At 30.6% G+C, this 12716-nt stretch overlaps 1 protein-coding gene across 2 annotated transcripts in view; it reads left to right on the top strand.

Moving 5' to 3' along the window:
* The window catches only part of Ocrl (Oculocerebrorenal syndrome of Lowe), a 30168-nt gene that overhangs the window by 9086 nt on the left and 8366 nt on the right, over window positions 1-12716 (top strand). For both annotated transcript variants that reach the window (XM_014425368.2, XM_014425367.2), the window contains 11 exons: window positions 1529-1638; window positions 3358-3497; window positions 4009-4179; window positions 5193-5355; window positions 6047-6225; window positions 6315-6536; window positions 7673-7808; window positions 10297-10476; window positions 11456-11552; window positions 11657-11794; window positions 12291-12388. In XM_014425368.2, the coding sequence (XP_014280854.1) occupies window positions 1529-1638; window positions 3358-3497; window positions 4009-4179; window positions 5193-5355; window positions 6047-6225; window positions 6315-6536; window positions 7673-7808; window positions 10297-10476; window positions 11456-11552; window positions 11657-11794; window positions 12291-12388 (1634 nt within the window). The remainder of the gene's footprint in view (window positions 1-1528; window positions 1639-3357; window positions 3498-4008; window positions 4180-5192; window positions 5356-6046; window positions 6226-6314; window positions 6537-7672; window positions 7809-10296; window positions 10477-11455; window positions 11553-11656; window positions 11795-12290; window positions 12389-12716) is intronic.

Genomic DNA, 12716 nt, shown 5'->3' with positions numbered 1-12716 from the left:
TACCCCTGATCCTGACACTCCTCTTATTGAGGTAACCACCTACGAGGGAGTATAGATTACTGGGGGTGTCGAGCTCTTGCAACTGCTGGAGTACACGGGGCCACCAAACGCTGTCGAAGGCGGAAGAGATGTCAAACATTATCAATAAGACATATTTCTCCGCCCTCTCCTCCATGTTAAATAGCATACAACCGATGTTATTATTTTGCTTGAAAATCTTGTTTATGTATGGATTCATATCCTCAATGAAAGTGCACAAGATCACACGGCTAAAAACTGTGTTTTTCAAGAGATTAGAAAAACTTTTTTTTTTTCTTTTTGATTTGATTCTATCATTATATGTTACTAGTTTACCTGGGAGAGAACTCTCGCATTAGTTATTTATCCTTCTCCTTGCCACATTGAAATTTGTCTTTTCTCCATAACATTTCCTTTCTGTTAATACATCATTTGTCAAAATCCATTGATCTTGAGAACTAGAGAAGAGATTGATCGTATATATATTATATAAATAGAGGTACTGTATTATATGCATGTACAATATTATATCATTTTCTTCTTAATTCATTATATTATGCTGTATAACTATTAAGATGATAATATATATAGGAGCTTATTCTGTGGTGGAAAGCCTCACAGGCATTAATATTAATATGAGGAAAAAGATTTTAGTGGTATCAGGATATCCAGGAAAGACTTACAGTTTTTGATATTCAGTTGATAAAATACTCTTGTGTTAAATTTTTATTGAACCTCTTATTTGAAAATGAAATTTCGAGATTTGTACTGTTTGTTCCTATATACCTCAATTAATGGTGTAAAAAAATGTAATACATTATAATTTGTATTTTTCTTTTTCAATTTAAATTACAATTCTACATATCGATCTTAGAAATCTTAACAATGCTAAAGGCAGAGTGTATCTTATTTAAGAACATTTCTTGGAAATGAAAACTAGTTTCATCTTCAACTAGTCTACTCATGATTTGTTTTTTTTCTCTGTGGAAATTCAAAATCTCTGATCTTATCAGATGCTGAAGTTTTCCTAATGTTTCAAATTTTGCATTAGTTTAAACTACAAATTGACTACCAACAGCTTTCTTAGAGGTATTTAATACTTTATGAATAAAAATCATGTTCAAAGATATTTATATATCCTCTACTATACAAAGTCCCCATGACATTTCAAATTTGCTGCTATGGTACCAAATTATTTTTCCTTGCTAATTTACATTTATTAAATGTTACATTCCTTTCTTCTCTTCTCCTGAAAGGTATTTATGTTTCTCATTTAAAATTTAATTAATTAAAACTAAATTATCAGAACAAAAAGAGTTCACTCATGGTTCATTTACTTATATCCTTACGTATTTAAGTAGTTTACTTTTAGTATTTTAACTCAAGTTATAAAACTAAACTGGCCAGAATGAGATTAAAACAGAAGGTCTTTTTACTAATAGCTATAGATTAATATTTAGTAAAATAATGTCGAAATGTGTAGAAAAGTAATATATTTAATGATTTACAGATGTAGTAAGGAAATCAGGACCATTAGAATACAATTGGCTCAACAGGTATCCTCCTGTAATAAGGCATGATTGTAGTGATAATGGTTTAAAAGAAGAAGTCCATGATTCGGTGAGTTGTTTGAGTCTGTGAAAACTTTCTAATAGAGTATTATTTTTAAAAATGAAAAGCTTACCAGAATTTATGTATTTAGTAATTTTTTAAATGAAAAAGTGTCCAAAATGTTATTTATTTATTATACTATATAATGATTTACAGTGAGACACTGTTAGGTTTACCTGTCCAAGCCCTTGTGCAAGAAAATATTTGACTCACTCTGTGGGCTTAATTGCCCAGGGATATGCATATCCAAGACAAATTGTTGACAAATATGAACAAGTACAGCACAGAACATGCAAAATTTTGTATCCCATACTAAATCGTCTAGGTTACTTGGCATCCAGTTTTTTCTCCTGGTAAAGTCTGCACAGAGTACTGTTTTGACAGTGCACAATTGTATATATTACTGATCTACTCCTTCCAGTGAACGGGAACATGTATTGTATCACAATCCTTGACAACTTCACAAAATGGTGTCCAGTTGAGGACTTCACCTTTGACTTTGTTGCCAATTCTATCTCAGTTGTGTCAGCCGTTTTGTGTTCTTAGTAAGCTGATGAGCAGTAAGAACTGACCAGCGAAGGCACTTGGAGAGCTAACTCGTTACTCATGAACTTACAAAGCCTCATGAACTTTCCAGGTATTTGAAAGATAAGGATGTTCCCTTGCCATCTGCTGGTGATTGGGTATATTGAGAGATAGCATGGATCTCTAAAGCCTACGCTAATGGCCTATTTGTTAGTTAACATTTCTACAAGATTATTGCCTACAATTCCTTTTTTAATCATAGATTACTATTCTAGATGTAGACAACTACAGTATTGCTGAGGCTAAAGTTTGTGACTTCCTGGAGAATTGTTATCTCTTACCTCAGGTTACTAAGATATCAAAGGATTCATACAAAACCTTTAGGTTTATAGGAATATATGACGGAGATACAACCAGCATAACTCCAAACTCATAATTGCTACACATTTCTTTACAATGATTAGTAGAAATACTGACATGTTTTCTTGCATAAAAACAAGATTAAAAAATCATTGCCTACCCCCTTATTCAGGTCCCTACATGGTCATTAGCTGTAAAGATAAGTGATACAGCACTCTCCTACAGTCAAAGAAAAAAGTGAGATCTCTTGATAGAGCTAATAATGCATTTATGTTAATTTTAGAGGATCCATACTACACATCAACCAACTAGTCATCCACAACCTAGTAACAGGAAAATACTACTACCAAGAACCAACCACCATTGCTGTCTACGATTATGTACCTAAGAGCAGGTTTTGTGACAAATTAAATCAAATTGCGTTTCCTAGACACAGTTATTAGGGGGGAGTGATGTATGGGAACATTAGAGTGTGACTATTTCCTTAGAAATGGGAGAGGAGACAAAAATTGGAGTTTAGTTATTGTTTTCGGCCAGACATATTTGAGAATTTTTTCTGCTGAGTGCTTATATGGTTTTGTTATTGATGGATGTTCTCATGGCATTGGCTTGTTCAACAAAGTTGCTCAATCTTTTACAATACTTTAAGTAATAGTTTTTAAGTTTTTTTTTTCTTTAAAGGCTTTTCTGTGATAGAATTTTTCATTCATTACTTAATTAGTTAACATTAAATATTCGATTCAATATTGTTTAATTTACTGTTTTATCTGTTTCATTTATAATCAAAATTTGTTGTTTGAAATCCATCTAAAATATTGATATGAACTAAATGTGTTATTATAGGTAGTAGACAGCCCAGACAGTCTTACCCTTCCACGAGAGAGCATTGCCAAAGGCTCGACACCAATTGCAGCTCGGGAAAGTGTCATACGATATATGATGTCAAGAAAAGAAGACCAGTACATGTATAAGCAGTCATTCAGGTATTTGTAGTGTTAGATTTTTAAAAAAAGAGATCCTTATTTTAAGAAACATTTCCTTGTTGAATATCATACTGGACATTTAAAAAGAGTTAATTAATCAAAATATGTTTCTTTAGTTTCTATTAGCTTATACAATAATATTTTTTCAACTCAAGATAGGTATTGTTTTTTCAATGAAAGATATGGTTTGCTTAAAAAATGTCAATTTTAACTCTAGGAATGAATCTTGATAATGCTTATCTTATTGTTTTTTGATAAACCAATTTTATAGTTATAAATTTGATTTTACTGTATGAGCTAAACCTATCACTGAGTGATATTTGGACTCTGGATATCTTAGTTAATAAAATTAAGCAAAAATTTGGTTATTTCATAAGACAGATGATATTGAAAATTCCTCATAGATATTTATTTTTTCTTGAATTTTATTTTATGCGAAGGAATATTATTTTTATGCCTGTTTTGTGATAATTAGAAGACATTTTGATTTAATGTCATTCAAAATTTATAGGATATTCGTAGGCACTTGGAATGTGAATGGGCAGTCACCAACTGTTGATCTTACCGAATGGCTCTCCTGTGACGTGGACCCTCCTGATATTTATGCTATTGGCTTTCAAGAACTTGACCTATCCACTGAGGCTTTTCTCTTTAACGATACTCCTCGAGAAAATGAGTGGTAGTAAGTATCCCAAAGTAAATGTTTCTATCAAAGCTTATCCTTACTTTCTATGGCTAGTGAGTTAGTAAACCTTTGTTTAGTTTTTCCTTTGAATAATGTATATAAACCTTTATGCGCATGACCAAATATAGTTTGTCCAGCTCATGTTTCAGCTTTAAGGACAACATTTTTGAGGGTTACCAATGGGATAAACATGTTTTATCTTAAGCAAAGGTATATTGTGGTAAAGGAGGCAATGGTAGCAGCGTAGCAACAGGCCTTTCTATGAACTCAAAGATTGTGAGTTCGAGTCCCCAGCCCTACCCCTTTTTTTTTCAAGCATAACATAATATAATTATATTAACATCACTCACAGCTTCCACCCAGGGATTTGTGAGGCCCGTTAGCCTGTGGGTGGCACCCACTAAAAAATAGGTGTGGGAGTGACAAACCCATCCCTATGAAAAAACCACATCAAAAAACGTGCGATTTATTTCCCTAGTACATCGCAAATGGCCTTGGACCTTCACAGTCTGTCACACCAATAATAATAATAATGTGGAAAAAAATATTTTTTAAAAAGTAAACATACATAATTGAGATTTTATTTGATCTAAAATTGATTATAAAATTATCAATATAAATATAATGATTACATTATATAAACAATTTTTTAAAAATAACTGTGTTGAAAAATGTATATGTATGTTTAAATTAATAAAATAGTTTAAATAATAAATTTTTGCAAAAATATATGTTACCAGACCCTCCTTCAGTCCATTTTAAGGCTCTTGCTGCTCACCCCTATGGTCCTCAGACCGCCGATTGGGAAAACTGATCTATATTAACCTAATGTGGAAGTATCAATCATTCACTGTATCAAGATACAGTTACAATTCATCTTAATATTCGTAAACAAAGTAATTACAACTCATTCATTGATGATTCATCAATATTGAGCCTTGTATTAATGTATTTTGTTTTAAACAAATCCTCCTCATTTAAATTTTGTTTTGTTTATTAATTAATTTCAGCAATGCTGTAGTTAGTGGCCTGCACAATGGAGCTAAATATACCCGTGTAAAACTTGTTCGTCTTGTTGGGATGATGCTCGTTGTTTTTGTCCAGCAGAAACTCAGGCAATATGTTACTGGAGTAGCTTGTGATACTGTTGGTACTGGTATTATGGGAAAAATGGTGAGATTCATGTTACAATTTTACTTATAATATTATGTTATAACAATATTTTACTAATATGAATAATAGTCAATCATTTTGGCTGTATGCTAATATTAAAACAAAACAACTGGAAGCTGATTGTTTATTTGTTATATGTCAGCTTTTGCTTGAATACCACTGTTATCTAACAAATTGAAGAAATTTAAAGAAACTCTTCTATTTATTTTAACATGGATTATTGATTCATAAGGTTCACGCATTAAATTCCTCTCTTATATAAAAAATCTTTAATGCTGCTTATCATATCATGACTAAAATTATGAAAACTGAGTTTCCTTATGCTGTACCATTTACTCAAAATAGATACTTATCATACTATACTACCATCTGTACCTTACTCACAATGACCTCTGGGAAGCCTGTGAAGAAAATGACCATTTGACTTCCTTATTTGTTATTTTCATGTATTATTACATAAAATCTTTGAGATATTTAATTTGGTAAAATAAAATATTAAATAAAATAAATTTCAAGAAAAAATATCTGTATATATGTAGATGTTTAAACTATTTAGCAGTGATTTTTATAATTATATCGAATTTCCTCATGAATGTTTTTCAATTTACATTGATTTGTTGATGCTCAATTATTTTATTTAATCGGTATTATATGTATCATGCTATAAAGAAGTTTTAATGATTAATCTCAGGGGAACAAAGGCGGTGTAGGAGTGAGGCTGGATTTTCATAGCACTTCTATATGCTTTGTGAATGCTCATTTAGCTGCTCATGTTGAGGAGTATGAACGTCGGAACCAAGACTACAGAGATATCTATTCCAGAATGTGCTTCTCTTCTCACCATCCTCCCAAGACCATTAAGGATCACGAGTGAGTCATAACTAAAACTCTTTTAATGATTGTAGTATCATAAGTATTTTTATAATGTTGAAACAATAAAAATATAATTTCTTTTGTAGTCATATTTATTGGCTTGGAGACTTGAACTACAGGATCACAGATATTGACCCGAAGTATGTTAAAGACTGTGTTGAGCGAGATTCTTTCCAAAAAGTTCTAGAGTATGACCAACTTATCAAGCAATGCCGTGCCCAAACTGTATTTGTTGGATTTAAAGAAGGGAACATAATGTTTAAGCCAACCTACAAGTACGATACTGGTACTGACAATTGGGATTCAAGGTAAAGCATTAATTATTAGAATCAAAAATTCTGATTAATAATTCTAATTAGATATATAATTTATTACCTTTTAATACTGAGAAATTTTATGTTAAATTTTAAAACACATTAATTTAGATGCTCTAAATTTTGATTAGATTTTTATTTGAAGATTCCTAACTCGTTAGTCTTAGGGATATAATTTCTCTATAATAGAAAATCATATCATGGAATCTTTTGCACAAGAACACATTATTGGGTCCTGGATTCTTCCAGCAGCTTTCTCCAGATTAATCATTGAAGTGCAGCCCTTATCCTATTTTGAACACTAAGTAGGGTCCTCTTATCTTCTCTAACATTGTCCACCCATCGAAGCTTAGGATGGCCTCTCAGTTTGGTGCCATAGACTTCATCATCAAGAAGAAGGAATCTCATACTCAAGAGGACTGATCCTCGAGACATAGCTTGCCCAGCCTGCAAAGCTTGATGATTTTTTCGTCAGACTCATTTAACAAATAGTACATTTCTTCTGTTGGTGCACCTTCTCCATTTTGAACTATCTTTCACTGGGTCGTTATTGTGTATCAAGATTTTTCTTTCAAATGCTAGGAGATCCGTTACATCAGATTTTGAGAAGACCCCAGTGCAATCTTTCTTGGTTGTTTACCCCCTTCCAGATTAGTAGAAAGGTCAAATTTTCATTCTGTGAGACTGCCATGAAATAAAAGTCTACCCATCCAGGTCAGAATTGAACTAGTGCTGCTGCAGTTGCGAGGTTGCTAAGGTAACATCTTAACTCACTCACATGCAATCATAAAATAAATCCCCTAAAAATGTTTACTGAATTTTAAGCGGTGGGGACTTAAGAACTATTTCCTTAAAATGAATTAGTCCCCGTTCTATTTGTTTAATCATGATTCAAAAAATTTTGGACCATTGTAGGATACCGTTCAGTGTTCAAAGCCATTTGGTCTTCTGGATGTAAAATAAAATTAGGCACAGGTGTATCCCATTCAGTTTATTGAAGACTCTAGATCATGTAATGTTAATGATTTTTTGAAATGCATTTTTTTTTAGATTGATATTTGTTATATATTTTTTATTTCAATTAATCTAAGAGAAATTATTCAAAACTAATTTGTATAAAAAAATTTCAGTGAGAAGCATAGAGCTCCTGCCTGGTGTGATAGGATCTTGTGGAAGGGTGAATCAATTGAGCAGATTGAATATAGAAGTCATCCTTTCTTAAAGATCAGCGACCATAAGCCTGTTAGCTCATTATTTGATGCTAAGGTTTGTTCCTTACTTTCTATTTCATGATATATTCTATTGCAGATTCAAATAAACATATTTCAGCAGAATGAAGTACTATTATTTAGTATAATTGAAAAATAATACAATTTTGCATGAAATGTTTAGTTATTTGAAATTTATAGACAATATGTCATATTATTTATTTTCTATGATTTATTTAAAATTCTTTAATTTGTCAAGTGCAAAATCTTTGAATGCATATTCATTATTTTGGTATGCTTGGTGTCAAAAATGATCTAGGATAAATCCTATAAAGCTTGATGAATCCTTAAGGATCATTTATAGGATAAAACCTATAAAGGTCAATAAATCCGTAAGGATCATTTATAGGATAAATCTATAAAGCTTGAATACTGAAACTCTTAGCTTTCTTGTAATAATATATTCAATAAAAGAATATTACCGGAATTGAATTTGTCGTATAAATCGTTACAGTTAGCCTAATGTTATTCCCTGTTATATTATGGATTACTCTCCATGTAGTATTTTCATACATATATATATGTATTTTTTTTGTTGCTATAAATTAAACCATCATGAACATACATCTAGTATGCCTTTAAGGGTTGGAACATATTGGAAGAAATAAGGGAAAAAACTAATGGTCCTTATATGAAGTTTCGTTTTTAAAAAGATTTTCACTTTACAAGATATTAAGGATTATATTTTGTCGAACACCCATTATTATTGTTATGTTATATTCGAGCTCAAACGTAGGCTGAGCATTCTGCAGTGGATACCACAGGTATATATCTGTGCAAGTGATTAACAAATTTTAACTAGATGTGTATCTATACAAGGCTATGGTGGCATAGAATGTTAAGGCATCACCTTAGCAACTTATTCAAGTCCAGCCTGGGCGGGGTTGAAACTTACATTACATACTTACAACATAATTACATATTGAGCAGTTGTTTTAGTTAGTATTCGATTCTACTTTATTTTCTAATTATCTTATTGTTGTAAAATTCTTCATTCTATAAAATCAAATATTAAAAAATTAATAAAAAGAAAAAAATTTTGATAAAAAATTAAAACCCCTTAAAACTAAAAAAAATGTTTTTTACAATGTGCAGAAGTAATTCACTTTAGAAATCTTTTGGGAAAAAATCTTGGTACGAGATAGCAAAGCTTGAATTGAACAAAAATAATACTAGGTACTCGTATTGTTGTTGGCATTTAATCTTTTTTTGTGCAATCATGTCATTTTGTGCCATAAGCTCAACTTTACCAGATTTGATCTAGATACTATTTTTAGCCCCAAGTTATTTGGTAACATTGTATTTCTTTACTACAACAATATTTTTATCTAGATATATTTATTTCACAATAGTCTTCAGTTTTTCTTTTCTTCCTAATTGAAATCGTTTCAAATATGACTTTGCTCAAAATTGTTTTCGCATTTTTTAAAATTTGTTATAATTAAATCAACTGCATAAACCATACTAAAAAAAAATCTTTATTGATCCTGGTCTTGTATTTCCAGTTTTTGAAGTGAAACTTCTTTACCGTTGTTCTACAACTTAAGAAAAAAAAATTATACAGGAGTAGATTGATTTTGTGACACCAGGGTGAAACGGAAGTGGTGAGGGGGGAGGGGAACACTGGCAAATTCAAACAAGAAAATTTTTATATTATAATTAGAGAGTAGGAGATACGAGGAGCTTTACAATCCTACCAGTGCCAGTCCGATTGAGTGAGCTCCTATTATAATATAAAATGTTTTTCTGCTATATTTGACTTAAGAAATGGCTGTTCTAATTATTATTATTATGGAACTAATATTTTCTGCCGAAGGCATGATAATTATTAATAGAATTTTAATATATTATTTCATTTCCAGAAGTTTCACTTCTGTCTACCAGTCCCAGATTGCTATAATTAGATTTTTTGTTTAATCTAGAAATTTACTTTTAACGTTCTTTAGACCATTTAAACAAATAGTCATAATAATAGTTTCTGTTTCCTTTTCATAGTAGCATATGTTTTAATATAATATTTTGTTAGTAAATTTTATTCCCATGAGTTGCCTAATATTTAATATATTTAGTGTTTTAATTGACTTCATTTGATTGAAAAAAAAAAGTTCAAAATTTCTTACTCTCATTTTTTGGTATTAATTTTAAAATGTAAAAAAAGAATTTATATTTTTTGTTTGAAAAAACTTTTTTACATTGTTAAATGATGAATTTGCATGCAATTTAGTTCTCAGAAGAAACTATTATTGTTATTGTTTTGGGTTAATAAAATAATAAATTGTGACTTGCCAAGTACATCTGCTTCATGCTTATTGCATTGTTATAACATAATGTAGCTTTATAATGGGTATAGCTTATGAATAATTCAGCAGTGATGACATACTCCTGACTCATATTTTCCCAGTGTGTGGTGTACTTTAAGTGTTTAATAGTTTACCTATAATCCTTGTATTCTTTGTACAACTGTTCTTAAACTAAACTGTTTACAGGTTAGGATCATCGATGCTGTCAAGTACAGGAAGATACATGAAGAAGTGATGAAGAAATTGGACAAATTAGAAAATGAGTTTCTACCACAGGTAACTGTAGAGACTACTGAGATCACATTTGATACTGTTCAGTTCTTGGTGCCGCAATCGAAGAACCTTATTATTGCCAATACTGGTCAGGTAAGGTTTCTGTCCTGCTATATATATATATTTTTTTTTTAAAATTACATTATAATATAGCTATGCATTAATAATTTAACTGTCACATTATAGCTTACATTTTATAAGTCATTGATTCAGTGATTTACACTTGCTTTATTCAATAACAAATATTAGAAACATTCAATTTCTTATACATAAAAAAATCTTTCATTAACGAACTTTCCTTTATTCTATTCATTTTATAACAGTTTCTCATGATGTTTTGGGGTCCTCCCCCATTCGCAGGATATTCTATATTAATATTACAACTTAAATTATACATCCTTATTTGATACAAATCAATCATTTAACTAAAGTGATTTATGAGGAGAAGATGGTTGGGGGTGCGGTCAATGAAAAACACAAATAAGTATGATTAACTTATTTTAATGTGCCGACGTTTCGGCTAGAGTTTCTAGCCTTCTTCAGGGCTGTTTGCTGGAAGGTCGAGCGTCTAATCATATAAGCGTCTTCTCCTCATTTATCATCCACGGTCAACTATCTCTCATAATTATAAAGTGATTTATATTTTTTAAACTATGTAGTCAATAAAATATAAGGTTTTGTGTATTATATTTAAACAAAAGGAATGTATAACTTTAACAGAAGCTCTTTGACCTATACAAAACTGGGGGATATATGTAGGATAGTAAGTGAAAGTTGTGTGATTCATGCACCACACCAGGCTTTTATTGAAATAAAGGTGTATAACAGTTATTTGTTAGATTTCAATGTTTTTATAGAATATCCTGGGGATGGAGGAATAGATCGAAATGTTGTGAGGAACTATGTTATTTAATGAATAGAATACTGAAGAGTTTGTTCATGGATGATTTTTCATCATTATATGAGAAAGTCAATTTTTTTTAAACTCTAGATTAAATATTTTCTAGGATGATGACGAATACATACACTTAATAAATAATTGGAACATTATACCTTATGTGTCTTTTTCTAGGTTCCTGTTAAATTTGAATTTATTAAAAAACTTGATGACCCCTACTATTGCAAGGATTGGCTGAACATTGAACCATATCTCGGTGACGTTATACCAGGTACTAATTTTCTTATATTTATCTCTAATTTGATTATTTATCATGATTTTGATTCGTGTTGAGTAACAATATGTTATTAATGCCTTTCTTTCTACCATCGTGAGGTGAAAAGTGTGAAGTTAAAGTGGAGGTCCGAGTCGACAAGAAATCAGCTTATAAACTAAATTCAGGACAAGACCAACTCTATGATATATTAGTTCTCCATCTGGAAGGTGGAAAGGATATTTTTATCACAGTTTCTGGTAATTATATTTTTCAAAACCTTGGTAGATTTAAAAATGTGTTCATTCAGAAATATTTATGACCAATGAGTGAAGTGGTTAAAACGTAGTTGATGCTACTACTTCTGTATTTTGGAGTAGTAACTTCCTTTGGTGTAATTAAACTACCTCCTTTAGTTGTATCTTAGTTTTCCCACACAAACAATCATAACTTAATTTTTTTTAAGTGTGAGAAAGGTCACACTCAATTTTTATCAATTATTAATTGACAATTGTTGTTACTATTTTTTGGTAATTCCAAAAATCTAAATTAAATTAATTAATTTTGTATCTACTTCATCTTTATCAGTAATGTTCGTATGTTTTATTTCTGTTTAATATGCAAATAATATAAGTTTTTCTGATTTTAATTCCACTAAAATTAACAGTAATTTTAATAAACAATATATAATCTTATAGACCAAATTGCTAAAAAGATGTACCTTATTATAAATCTTAATTAATTAATTATTTTTAGGCAATTATGAAAGAAGTTGTTTCGGAACGTCTTTAGAAACATTAGCATCTATTAAAGAGCCCATCAGGGAGATATCACTTGGTTCTATTATTGACAAGGTTAGTCTACAATCTACAGATATCACTTGGTTCTATTAATGACAAGGTTAGTCTACAATCTATAGTTATCACTTGGTTCTATTAATGACAAGGTTAGTCTTTAATCTATAGATATCACTTGGTTCTATTATTGACAAGGTTAGTCTACAATCTACAGATATCACTTGGTTCTATTAATGACAAGGTTAGTCTACAATCTATAGTTATCACTTGGTTCTATTAATGACAAGGTTAGTCTTTAATCTATAGATATCACTTGGTTCTATTATTGACAAGGTTAGTCTACAATCTACAGATATCACTTGGTTCTATTAATGACAAGGTTAGT

This window comes from Halyomorpha halys, unplaced genomic scaffold (assembly GCF_000696795.3).
Source record: "Halyomorpha halys isolate HHAL.00 unplaced genomic scaffold, Hhal_1.1 Scaffold508.1, whole genome shotgun sequence".
NCBI lineage: Eukaryota > Metazoa > Arthropoda > Insecta > Hemiptera > Pentatomidae > Halyomorpha > Halyomorpha halys.
This window is presented reverse-complemented; position numbering and strand designations above follow the sequence as displayed.